This window comes from Rhinoraja longicauda, chromosome 24 (assembly GCF_053455715.1).
Source record: "Rhinoraja longicauda isolate Sanriku21f chromosome 24, sRhiLon1.1, whole genome shotgun sequence".
Taxonomy (NCBI): domain Eukaryota; kingdom Metazoa; phylum Chordata; class Chondrichthyes; order Rajiformes; family Arhynchobatidae; genus Rhinoraja; species Rhinoraja longicauda.
The window spans coordinates 11,549,121-11,562,252 of record NC_135976.1 but is presented as its reverse complement, the minus strand read 5'-3'; the positions used below and the strand labels follow the sequence as shown (position 1 = coordinate 11,562,252).

At 40.2% G+C, this 13,132-nt stretch overlaps 1 protein-coding gene across 2 annotated transcripts in view; it reads right to left on the bottom strand.

The window, feature by feature from the left end:
• Positions 1-4,670: 4,670 nt before the first annotated feature.
• Positions 4,671-13,132, bottom strand: part of LOC144605425 (protein phosphatase 1 regulatory subunit 12A-like) — a 177,008-nt gene continuing 168,546 nt past the window's right edge. For both annotated transcript variants that reach the window (XM_078420660.1, XM_078420661.1), the window contains one exon: positions 4,671-10,679. In XM_078420660.1, coding sequence (XP_078276786.1) covers positions 10,593-10,679 — 87 coding nt within the window. In that variant the 3' untranslated portion in view covers positions 4,671-10,592. The remainder of the gene's footprint in view (positions 10,680-13,132) is intronic.

The window sequence follows — 13,132 nt, the reverse complement described above, 5'->3', positions numbered from 1 at the left end:
CTTGAAATTAAGACTTAGCTAACAATTTTGTCAATAAGCAGTACTGACTTTCATTGAATTACCTATTACCTGCCGTGTTTTGGCCTGCCCTGCCCTCAGTTTGAAGAAGGATCCTGGCCCGTAATGTCATCTATCCATGTTCTCCATGGATGTTGCCTGACCCATTGAGCTTCTCCAGCAGTTTGTGTCTGATTTTCATTGAATGGCTTTACCTACATTTTCGTAGTGAACTGTTGAAAGGATTTGAGTAGGCAATGTTACATTAGCATATAAATAAGGATATCATTTTATATTAATTTTTAGCATGGAACCCTGGAAAACTAGGCTTTGCTAGGCAAGTGCCAAATTGTTCTACTGGTACCACGAATAGCCAAATTGATCTTAAATGACGAAACAGTATACCATTAATTTCAAGCAAAATCAATGCCTTGGCACAAATTACATTTGCTGGATTATATAAAGTACTACGTTATATGAACAAAAAGAGGTATTGAAGGATTCCTTTCAGTGCATTGTATTTGTGGGATCTCTTTGGGCAATACAGGGCGAAGCCACTGTGCACATACTTGCAGCTACATAGCATTTGATGGCACTGGGCCTATACTCATTGGAGTTTAGAAGAATGAGGGGGGACCTCATTGAAATGTACAGAGTAGTGAAAGGCTTGGATAGAGTGGATGTGGAGAGGACGTTTCCACTAGTGGGAGAGTCTAGGACTAGAGGTCGTAGCCTCTGAATTAAAGGACATTCTTTTAGGAAGGAGATGAGGAGGAATTTCTTTAGTCAGAGGGTGATGAATCTGTGGAATTCTTTGCCACAGAAGGTTGTGGTAGCAAAGTCAGGAGATATTTTTACTGACTTTGTTTTATCAAGATTCTTGATTACTACAGGTGTCAGAGGTTATGGGGAGAAGGCAGGAGAATGGGGTTTGGAGGGAGTTAGATCAGCCATGATTGACTGGCAGAGTAGACTTAATGGGCTGAATGGCCTAATTCTACTCCTATCACTTATGATCATCAACTGTAGTTTATTGCGTAGGAAAGAACTGCAGATGCTGGTTTGAATCGAAGATAGACACAAAATGCTGGAGTAACTCAGCAGGACAGGCAGCATCTCTGGAGAGGAGCGGTGACGTTTCGGGTTGAGACCCTTCTTTAGACTGAACAAGGGTCTCGACCCAAAACGTCACCCGTTCCTTCTCTCTAGAGATGCTGCCTGTCCCGCTGAGTTACTCCAGCATTTTGTGTCTAACTGTAGCTTATTTATTACTTTCAGAAGGTTGTGGTTCATGTGCTGTTGTGGATGCTCGAGTACACAATCGAGCGACTCTACATTGCAGGTAATGAGGAAATGGAGGATTAGGGGAAATACTCATTCTAAGATGAGTTACCTGTATCTGGGGTGCAGGAAAAATTGCCGTAACTATTTTTATGAATTACCACTAAGTCCTCATCAAAATTTGTCCTTCAACCCATTCATTTAAAAAAAAAAGTTGATACAGGAACTGCAGATGCTGGAATTTTAAGCAAAATGTTGGAGAAACTCAGCAGGTCAGGCAGAATCTTCTTTACAGGGAAAGAACAGGTGACGTTACAGGCTGGGATCCTTCTTCAGACCAATTCCAGCTTTCTTCCCTTTATTGCAATCAGTCTGAAGAAAATTTCCAACCTGTAACATGGGCCTGCCAATTCCCTCCTCAGATGCTGCCTGGCCTGCTGAGTTCCTCCAGCACTTTGTGTTTTAGTTTTAAGAAGCTATCTGGTCACCACCATACTACTGTTAGCGTGAGAATATTCCGTGCAAAGTTATTTAATGTTTCCTATATTACAACAGTACATGGTTAATTATAAGCTGCTCTGGTATATCGAGACATCAGAGTAGACAAGGTGCAACCTATTTTTTCGCCCTTTAGATTTTTCATTTTATAACGAATTGTAGTCACATTGTTGTGTTGTAATCTGTAATCTAGCGATGCTTTCAAAAAGAAAAAGTAGGCAATATTAAAAACTGCGAACAGTTCCGCTCAAGATACTGCACTATAAGGATAAAGGCAATTGTAAATATAATTGTACTATAAATCTTATAATTCTATAAATCTTATAATTCTACACCTGTAATTTTGAAGGTGTGCATGAAATGTAGAAAGACTTAACTAAGACTTGACACTAGAATCAATCAACCAATATTACCGAGATTAAACTAACTCATGCAGTTATACTTACTCATTTTAAAAATGTTTATATTTTAAATAGATGGCACAGTAGCTGGAAGAGACCCGGTTTCAATCCTGACGTGTGCTTTCTCAGTGGGGTTTGCACGTTCTCCGTCATCCGGGAGATCTGGCATCCCACCACAACCAAACAACGTGCGGGTTTGTGGGTTAATTGGTCTCTGTAAATTGTCACTAATGTGTAGGGAGTGGATGAGAAAGTGGGATAACAGAACTAGTGTGAATGGCAACCGATGGTCGGTGTGAACACCATGGGCGAAAGGTTCTGTTTCTATACTGTTTCACTAAACTAAACCATCCTAGATATTGCTTCGGTTTAAAGCCTAAATGGTCGAGACTCTTGTTCAGACTGAAGGGTCTCGACCCGAAACGTCACCCATTCCTTCTCTCCTGAGATGCTGCCTGTTACTCCAGCATTTTGTGTCTATCTTAAGAATCTGAGTTTGATTTCAAATAAACAACCCAAAAGGTTGATGAGGCCACAGCTGCAAAGGATGCCTATATGGCCTTAAGGCAATGCATTTGATAAGGTTTCAATGGTAGGCTGCTCTGGAAGGTTAAATCGCATGGGATCCAGGAAGAGCTAGCCATTTGGGGAAAAAATTGGCTTCATGGAAGGAAGCAGAGGGTGATGGTGGAAGGTTGTTTTTCAGGCGGGAGGCCTGTGATTGGTGGCGTGCCTCAGGGATCGATGACAAGTAATTTGCTGTTTGTGGTTATCATCAATGATTTGGGTGAGAATGTAGAAGGCACGATTAGTAAGTTTGCAGATGAAACGTGGTGGTATCGTAGATAGTGAAGATGGCTATCAAAAATTACAGCAATATCTTGATCAGTTGGGCAAGTTGGCTGAGGAATGGTTAATGGAGTTTAATGCAGTTCAGTGCGAGGTGTTGCATTTTGGGAAGCCAAACCAAGGTAGGATCTTCACAGTGAATAGCCTGGCACAGTGACCTGTTTTATACCTGTAACAGAGGGATCTAAGGGTGCAGGTCATAGTCCTTTGAAAGTGGCGTCACAGGCAGATAGGGGGACCAAGAAGGCTTTTGGTACATTAGCCTTCATCAGTCAGGGTATTGAGTATGGAGGTTGGGATGTTATGTGATAGTTGCACAAGACATTGGTCTGGCTGGATTTGGAGTATTATGCTCAGATTTGGTCACCCTGCTCTCAGATGTTGTTCAGCTGGAAAGAGTGCATAGAAGTTGTGGATGTTGCCAGGACTTGAGGAGCTACAGGGATAGGTTGGGTCGTCTAAAACTATATTCCTTGGAGCACGAGAGGATGAGGGGTGACCTTACAGAAATGTATAAGATCATGAGGGGAATAGATAGGGTGCATGCAGTTCTTTTACCCAGAGTAGGGGAATCAAAAACCAGAGGACATAGGTTTAAGATCAGAGGGGAAAAGGTTTAATAGGAATCTGAGGGGCAACCTTTTCAAACAGACGATGGTGGGTATATGGAACGAGCTGCCTGAGGAGGTAATCGAGGTAGCTACTATAACAACTTTTAAAGACATTTGGACAGGTATATGGCTAGAAAAGGTTACGGGATATGAGCCAACGCAGACTAGTAGAGATAGGGCATCTTGGTCAATAGGTGCAGGAGTAGGCCATTCAGCCCTTCGAGCCAGCACCGCCATCCAATGTGATCATGGCTGATCATTCCCAATCAGTACCCCGTTCCTGCCTTCTCCCCATACCCCCTGACTCCGCTATCCTTAAGAGCTCTATCTAGCTCTCTCTTGAATGCATTCAGAGAATTGGCCTCCACTGCCTTCTGAGGCAGAGAATTCCACAGATTCACAACTCTCTGACTGAAAAGGTTTTTCCTCATGGTTGGCATGGGCAAATTGGGCTGAAGGGCCTCTTTACATGTTGTACAACTTTAAATGTTATTTTGAGAGTTTAAATTAGCGTTGTCACCAAATGCAGGCATGTGGCAAGCTACTCTATCAAGATGAGTAGCATATAACAGTCATCATTAGATTATATCTCCAAGTAGTGCTGTATTAGCTGATGTTGCCTCAGGCTGCAGTTGGGGATGGCAGGCATAGTTACATCTGATTGGGTTTCTGATGGCTCTATAATGAACTCCAGGCCAGCCTCTCAATAGTCAAAGAACCACCTGTCAAAACTGCAGTGTGTACACAAACACGAGGGAGCCATTGTTCCTCACTGCTTTGATTACTTGCAGCTCAAGAGATGATTAGAAGGGGTTTAAAAAAAATCCCAAATGACAGCTGACAATTAAACAAAGTTGGTACAGCAGGTGTTAAGAGCATTCCGAAGGCCCGCTATTCTATTCTGAAACATGAGATAACTATGGTGAAATAAACTACCCCATTTAAAGTATTACAACACTCATAGCATAAAAATCAACCTACACAAATATATTTAAAATTTATTTATTTATATTTGACAAAATACATTTTTCTGCAGTTTATTGAAGCCAGTTTCATGCAGATACCAGATGTGAAAAGTTCTGTAAGCAGTTAACAGCTCTATGCATAGACCAAATAAATAAACTTCATAAAATCTGAACTGATGCGAATTACATACACACACTTATCACTTAAAACATACTCATGAACCACACAACAATTTGCAGTGCACCAATATCTGTCTATAAATGTTAACATAATTCTAAAATGCCCAAAACCTGGACATCATTATTGGTTTAAAAATGGAACCAAAATAAGGACACATGAATGGGTGAATTGATTTCTGAATAATCAGATTTTCATGTGTTGTTAATACACATCTGTGCTGATTTACACAATTTCCCATTAACTACTTTTGCGGATTGGTTGCTTCTTATAGAGAAGCTGACATTGAGAGTTTTAGATCTCAGTAAAATCTTTAACCTCGGGTCTGGCTGCGCAATAAACATCTTGCATTACTGATCCAGTGAGAGTTTTCAGCCACTTTCTGATCCAATTCTCCAATAACAGGCTTGAGATATCTGACAAAGGGGTCACAGTTAAATCATTAACCCTGGTCTTCCTTCTTGAAGATATTGTCATGAGCATTTTCCATTTCTAGCATCTGAGACTCTCACTTCCATCTCTCCCACCGCTCTCAGATATCTTAGGAACAAGCCATTATTGACCCAAAATTGTTGTTAGACTACAATAATTATTTTGTCACATGCTTTTAAAAGGTGAAAGGAAAAATAGTCTCCCATAGATTATAATGCCTTGAAGATCACTAAGTTTCAAAATGTAAATAACCCTTCTTCTGTAGCAAAGATCTAGGCACATTATGCCCCTGACCAAGCTTGCTATTAAGCATTGAATCCGCTTGAACTGTTACTGTATAATAAATTATTGACAGCCGTGGTAGAGGCTGCACACTGTCACCTCCTACTACGCTAGACTCGATAGATAGGTGACAACAATGCACCATTTTGGGATGAACTCAATGCCTTACATACATGCTTTGAAAGTGAGAACATGTCACACCTACAGGACCATCCACAGCCCCTGACAATCCTGTTGATCTCTGTCTGAGGTGCCAATTTCAGCATCCTTCAAGAGGGCGTATCCACAAAAAGCATCCGGTCCTGATGTTGTACCTGGCTAAGTAGTAAAGAGCAATGCAGGCCAACTGGCTGAAGTATTCAAGAACATATTTGAGCGCTCCTACCTGTGCTCAAGAAGATCAAGGTGTCCTGTCATAATGACTATCATCCGATAGCACTTGCATCCATCGCAATGATCAGTTTCAAGAGGTTGGTTATGGCGCAACTCAACTCCTGCCTCATCAATTTGCCTATTGCCACAGTAGATCAACAGAATGTGCTCTCCATTCTATTCTGGACCAACTGAAATACAGCAAGACATACATTGGACTGCTGTTCATCGACCACAGGATTGAACATAACATGCCATCCACACTCATCGCTAAGCTCCAAGACCTGACCCTCTATACCTCCCTTTGCAACTGGATCCATGATTTTCCATTCAGCAAACCTCAGTGCAAATTGATACCATCATCTCCTCCTCACTGACCATTAACACAGGTGCATAACATGGCTGTGTGCTTTTCCTCCGGCTCTACACTCCTTACTGACACCTGTGGTACGAACAACTCCAAAGCCATCTTTAAATTAATTGCCGGCCAAATCATGGCTGGTAATGAGTCAACATACGGAAGACTTGGTTGAGCTATCTCTCAACAACAAACCCTCACTCAACATCAATAAGACCAAGGAAATGATTGTTGATTTCAGGAGGGGGAACTCAGGAGAACATATGCCAGTCTTCATTGTGTAGGAAGGAACCGCAGATGCTGGCTTACATTGAAGATAGAAACAAAATGCTGGAGTAACTCAGCGGGTCAGGCAGCATCTCTGGAGAAAAGGAATAGCTGACGTTTCAGGTCGAGACCTTTCTTCAGACGGTCCTTCAGCAGTGAGAAGAGTTAACAGCTTCAAATTCCTGAGTGTTTACTCCCTGGATGACCTCTCCTGGGCCCAACAAGTAAATGCAATCACGAAGGTGGCGCCCCAGTGCCTCTATATATTTTTTGCAAGTTTAAAGAGATTTGGCGGGTCACCAAACACTAATAAACATCTATAGATGCATTGTAGAAAATTGGTTGCATCAAGGTCATTCCAACACATAGGAGATTAAGAGGCTGCAGAGTGTGGTGGATTCAGCCTGAAATATCATGGGCATGGTCCTCCCCACCATCTCCATGAGGCACTGCCTCAAGGAGGCAGCATCTATCATCAAGGATCCCCACCATCCAGGCCATGCCCTCTTCTCACTGCTACCCATGGGCAAGGAATTCAGAAGCCGCAAATCCCACAACTAGGATCAGAAACAGCTACTTTCCTCCAACCAACAGGTCCTTTAACCAATTTGCAAAACTCTTATCCTATCTCAGCAACAGAACTCTATCGACTACCTCTTGCACTACCATGGACCTGATTTTCTAATTGTGTTTTACACTGTCTTTTTCCTAGCACTGTCTTGTAGAATTTATAAAATGTATGTGTTATCCGAGTCTGTGTCTGCGATGCTGTTGCAAGCAAGGTTTTCACCATACTTGTGCATAGGGCAATAAACTTGACTTGACTAAAACTCTTCCTGCTGTTTTCCCCGCTGCCAGGATCTGGACCGAGACCAGGAGGATTTAAAGTAGAAAAATATATTTTAATGGCCACCTTGGTGTCATCATTCACATACAAAATACTCCCGATAATGAAAGATATGTTATTTACATTTTTTAAATGCTTACTGTACGATCAGCAATAAATGTTTTGCCAAGAAGAAACAATAGCAACAGCTTATGCTTCTGGTTTTAGCAAAACGTATATCAGCAAAACACAATTATGGAAACAAGCACCAGTTTAACTTCTTTGCACAGCGGGGGATTTGGGTAATGGGCACTGTGTCAGATTCTGATACATTTACATTGAAAGTGATCTTCAAATGGGGACAGAGTAAATTTCCAGGTTGCATGATTTATTTGTATTTAACTTCGCATGATGACGTCATTGAAGAGTCTATGATCGTTTCACTTGTGGAACAACTGGTCCAGGACTTGTGGATGAGTACAGTATGAGCCACAGAATTACCCAAATAATGTTAACAATGAGGGCGGAAGGTCTCTAAAAGGGCTAAAAATCAAGACTTTAGATGTTGAATGCATCAAAAATCTTAAAATGTTATAAACGTAGTAAAATACACAATTCCAGTGAACTTTAATGTAAACTATAGTCTGCATGTATTAAAACTGATATAAACTTTTGCTAAAACTAAACCATTGCAACAAATCCTTTAAAATCATTTACACCATTTCTTTGTGGATTGCTATGGAGAGACACTGTATATTAAAAGAAATATTTCCCAGAGGGATAAAATCACAAAGGAGCCATGACTGAGTGGCCTTTGTACACACCCTTGTGGCCAGCTGTAAGTCACCTGTGATCTTGACACAGCTTAATGCACATTTAATTCAAAATGAAGACTAGAAAAAAAGGATGGTGCCCAAGGATGAATTTTGAAAACTGTCCATTCACTCCAGAAAATTAATTCTATCTTAAAACGGGCAACTTAAAAGATCAACGTCCTTCAATGCAATTTGTTCCTCAATTTGATTAAAAAAGGTTTTGAGTCAATTAATTAAATCAGCCATTTTACAAACCCTCTCACCATTTGCATCACCCAGTCATGACACTTGTGCACATTAACTATTACTCCTCTTGCAAGCACAAAAAACGCTTCTTTTCTGAAATACATTTTATATTTGAAGTGCCAGGTATCAACCATGACCAGCAAATATAACTGGAGGTAAAATCCTGATCCATTAGTTGATATAGTCAACCCTTTTATTGTACTGTATGGTGAGCAGTGAATTTCAATACCTCACAGCAGACCAAAGTTTATTTTACTTTAAATCTAAAAGGTGATTCTAATAATAAGCGCATCAGAAGAATGACCTTGTATCTGCATAAAACTTGATCTTACGCAAGCTGCACATTATGTATAATACAGTACTTCCAACCTTAGAACCAAAAGCATCACAAGAATTTAATACACTTATTGTATTATCAGAGCAGTAAGAGACTCACATTTAATAGAAGCATCTGCAAAGGTGACAATGTGTTTAGTTCTTTTCATTTACATACAATAGCTGTACAATGTAATTTCAAACCTGAACTCAGTGGTCTATTTACCAATAAAATACAGATGTGTTTACAAGCTTTAAATAATGTGCACATTTCCCCACATGTGCATTCCCCAACATGTGACAAAAATGTTCAAATTATAACACTAAATGATATCTAATAATATATTCATAGTTTAAAAGGCCACCAACAGCTGCATATTGTAAAATCCCAGCAGGATGAACCCTCCTGTGAAGATCTCTTATGCACATAATCTTAATGCTGTAGAAAGGACTGTTAATAATTTTGTCCTTTTGCATTCTATTCAGCAGCCATATTACTGCAAGGTCCATATTACACAGGATTTTAAAAATAAAAACCACCCGATGCATTTTTAGTAACCTGTAGGCTTGATTAAGGTAAACAAAAACACAAAACTGACGGCCTTTTTGGTACCATTGAGGATGTATATATACACACGCACGCACACACACACAGATTTCAGTACCCTAGTGGCATTGTCTAAACTAGACATTTTAGCCATGGAAAAGCACTACAAATACTAGATTTGTTTGTGAATTCCATCAGTTTAAGGACTATACCATGGGTTATTGAATGGATCCTTTCCCTGAACTCCATTATTTAAGGAGGTGCTCTTTAGAAAAGTACCATGTTGCTTTACACTTCTGTAGCAGTAGTACATCGGAGATAGTATATTGCTCGGCATGCAATGAAAAGATTAAAAAAACATTTGAGCCAATAAAGTTGTAATATTCCGAGTGTATCGGCAAGAGCAAATTAATTCTCAAAGTCTGACCTAAAACTAGCTTTGTGTGACATGAGATGAAGCACAAGAAAGTGTCAAGTGTCTAAAGAAAATTGCAAAACCAGCAAGCATGTTTTAATGCGTCTATGAGCTCGTCGTCCCAGTAAGCAGCCGTAATCTGAATCAAATATTTTTCTCATCATCTGATGGAATAAACATTGATCCAAGAGGGGTTCGCTGGGCAAAAATAGGCAAAGACTGGTAGCCATCCAACATCGCTTTACATAGTTTACTTCAGCGAGAGACAACCAAAGACTAACGACCATCTTAAAGGTTTGAATACAAAACTAAAAAAGGGTAATTCACGCTGACAATAAAAGGTAAACAAAATAAAGTGAAAGGAGGCAGCTGAATTGTACACGAGCATCATGTTAAAATAATAAAACAGCATATTGCACATAGGGTTAATACTTTCTGCACCATACAGTCTAGCTGATGGTTTTTAAAAAATCTTTAAAAGGAACAAGCCTTGTTCTGCAGTGATTTTAATTGCTGTGCAAAGTGAATACTGCATAACAGAAATATTTGCCCACACACAGCCGACTAATTGTGGGGCACTGCTAATGTGATTGACCAGGCTTGGTAGTGAAAGGCAATTCTCATAATCATTTCTGAAACACTACAGGACGTGGCTCAATTGTGATAAGCTGCAAGTGTTCCCTTAACAAATATGGACGTGGTGTTTTTTTTCTTTCAAAAGTTAGCATTTCTCTCCCTAAATGGATCACTAAAGACCTTGTAATTGCAGAGTTGGATCATAACCTGAATGAACCTTCAGACATCAAATGGATGGAGAAAGCCTTGAGCAGTCAAACTCTTCCCATTCTGGAGGAAACTATTGTGATGGCTCTTTTGTAGAGCAAGTAGGCTCATTGTTGGTTTTACTTTCCTTGCCTCTTGCTTGGAAGGACATCTTTCATTTTGACAATTTACTTATAACGCGAATCAGGGCTCCATTCTCATCTTTCAGCCTTTGGTTGTCGGATTTCAAGTCTGTCAAAACCTGCAAAGAGAAGGCAGAGGTTCTACTAAAAAGAGGCAGAGTGATACACAACCAATTCAGACATAACCTCGGCCCGAAATGTTTACTTCTTCTCTTCCCAGAGATTCAGTCTGACCCGCAGAAAATTTCCTGCATTTTGCTTTTAAAGCTCTGGATTCCAGCATCTGCACAATTTTGTGTCCCCATGTTCTGTCTTTGTTATGAAAGATAAGCATAGTCTGTAGATAAAAGTTCCATTAATAATAAACAAGCATCAATCTTCCGCTGATTACCTGTGCATTCTCTTGATATTATATAGTCTTCAATTTAATCCCATTGTAAAGCTGAGTAAAGTTATAAGAAAGCCAGCCTGATTGTCATTAGAAACAATAAGCCACAATTTGATATTGACATGCAGTTGTGTTGAAACTAACAGCCCTTAACCCAGACTGAAATAAATGCTGATTAACCGGATGATTAACATCAATGCCTATTGGAAACAAATAGCAAACACTGGAAGTGGTTATCAAGCAGAGCAATCTCAATTAGACTTTAGAGATACTGTGCAAACAGGCCCTTCGGCCCACTGTGTCTGTGTCGATCAGTGAACTCCCCGTGTACTAACACTATCCTACATACTGGGGACAATTTACAATTTTACCGAAGCCAATTAACCTACAAACTTGAACGTCTTTGGAGTGTGGGTGGAAACCAGAGTCGCCGGCGAAAACCCACGCGGTCACAGGGATAGCGTACAAACTCCGTGTAGACAGCGCACGTGGTCAGGATCGAACCTGGATCTCTGGCGCTGCAAGGAAGAAGCTCCATCGTTACACCACTGTAGCAATTTGTAGTTCAAAAACAACATGTGATGCTCAAAACATGTAAACAAAAGGTGGATAAAAATATATTTAAATTGTCAGTTACAAAAAAGTTAACTTAATATTTCAAATATTGTTTGAAAAAAATGTAATACCAGCAATATTTTTCAACTCCATTTTTGTCAATTATAGCCGCAACAATTTGAAGTAGTTGTCCTAATAAGACATTTTGGAGCACTGCCATTTTGAGAGAAGATTGGGGGAGGCTCTTTTGGTAGGAGCCTTAAGTTCTTATTAGGAATGGTATTTTATCACAATGAGCAAAGGCACAACAACATATCTCCGGCCAGATCAAACCAAATCTTTTCTCTTGCTCTTCGAACAAGTTGTAAATGGAAATATGGCAAGAAATAATTAGACAATATGCATGAACTATTAAAAGCTTTCGATTGCCATTCAAAATGAAAATCTGCTGCATAAGCAGTTGACAAAGACTACTCGTTAAACTAAAAGGACAGGGTGAAACAGTAGCAGCAGGGGGGCACAACATCTAACTGATGACACAAAAGAGCTGATAAGTAAAATATTGATAACTGCAGCATTTTGTTTCAATACGTAAAAACGAAGTTACTATTTGAAAGCACTTTGGATTTGAAATTAAAATAACCCTTCCTTGAGAATCTATAGCGTATTCCTTAGTTATTGAAAAAAAATGTCATCCAAGTGCAACATATAACAGATACATTTATGGAGACAAGAGACTGCAGATGGTGGCAGAAAACAAACTGCTGGAGGAACTCAGCAGCTCGAGCAACATCTGGACAGGGGAGAAATTCTCAACGTTTCAGGTTGAAACCCTACATCAGGGCTGAGAGTGGAGAGGAAAGATAGTCGGTATAAAGAGGGGGAGGGATGAGATAGGGGCCGATAAGTGATGGGTGGACAGAGCTGGTGATAGTGTGCAGATGAGGCCAGGTGGGCAGGTGTAAAAGTGAAACAGAGGTAGGGGGTGTTAGATGGAAAAAGACAAGGAGGAATTAAAAGGGGGATATGGAAGCAGGTGGGGGAGGGATAAAAGTGGAGACAGTTGCTGGAGCATGGTGAGCGGGGAGACAAAATCTACAGAGCTGGAATCTGATAAGCAAAGAAAGTGATAATGGGAACCGTGAAGTGAGAGCCAAAGGGCAAGCTGAAGGGCAGATAGTCATACAGAGTGGAAACAGGCCCTTCGTCCCACTTACTTACAAAGACCAATATGCCCCATCTACACTAGTCCCATCTGCCTGGCTTTGGCCCAGATCCCTCTAAACCTGCACTATCCATGTACTTGACTAAATGTTTCTTAAATGTTGTGATAGTACCTGCCTCAACTACAGTGCCCTCCATAATGTTTGGGACAAAGACCCACCATTTATTTATTTGCCTCTGTACTCCACAATTTGAGATTTGTAATAGAAAAAAAATCACATGTGGTTAAAGTGCACATTACCAGGTTTTAATAAAGGTCATTTTTATACATTTTGGTTTCACCGTGTAGAAATTACAGCAGTGTTTATACACAGCCCCCCATTTCAGGGCACCATAATGTTTGGGACACAGCAATGTCATGTAAATGAAAGTAGTCATGTTTAGTATTTTGTTGCATATCCTTTG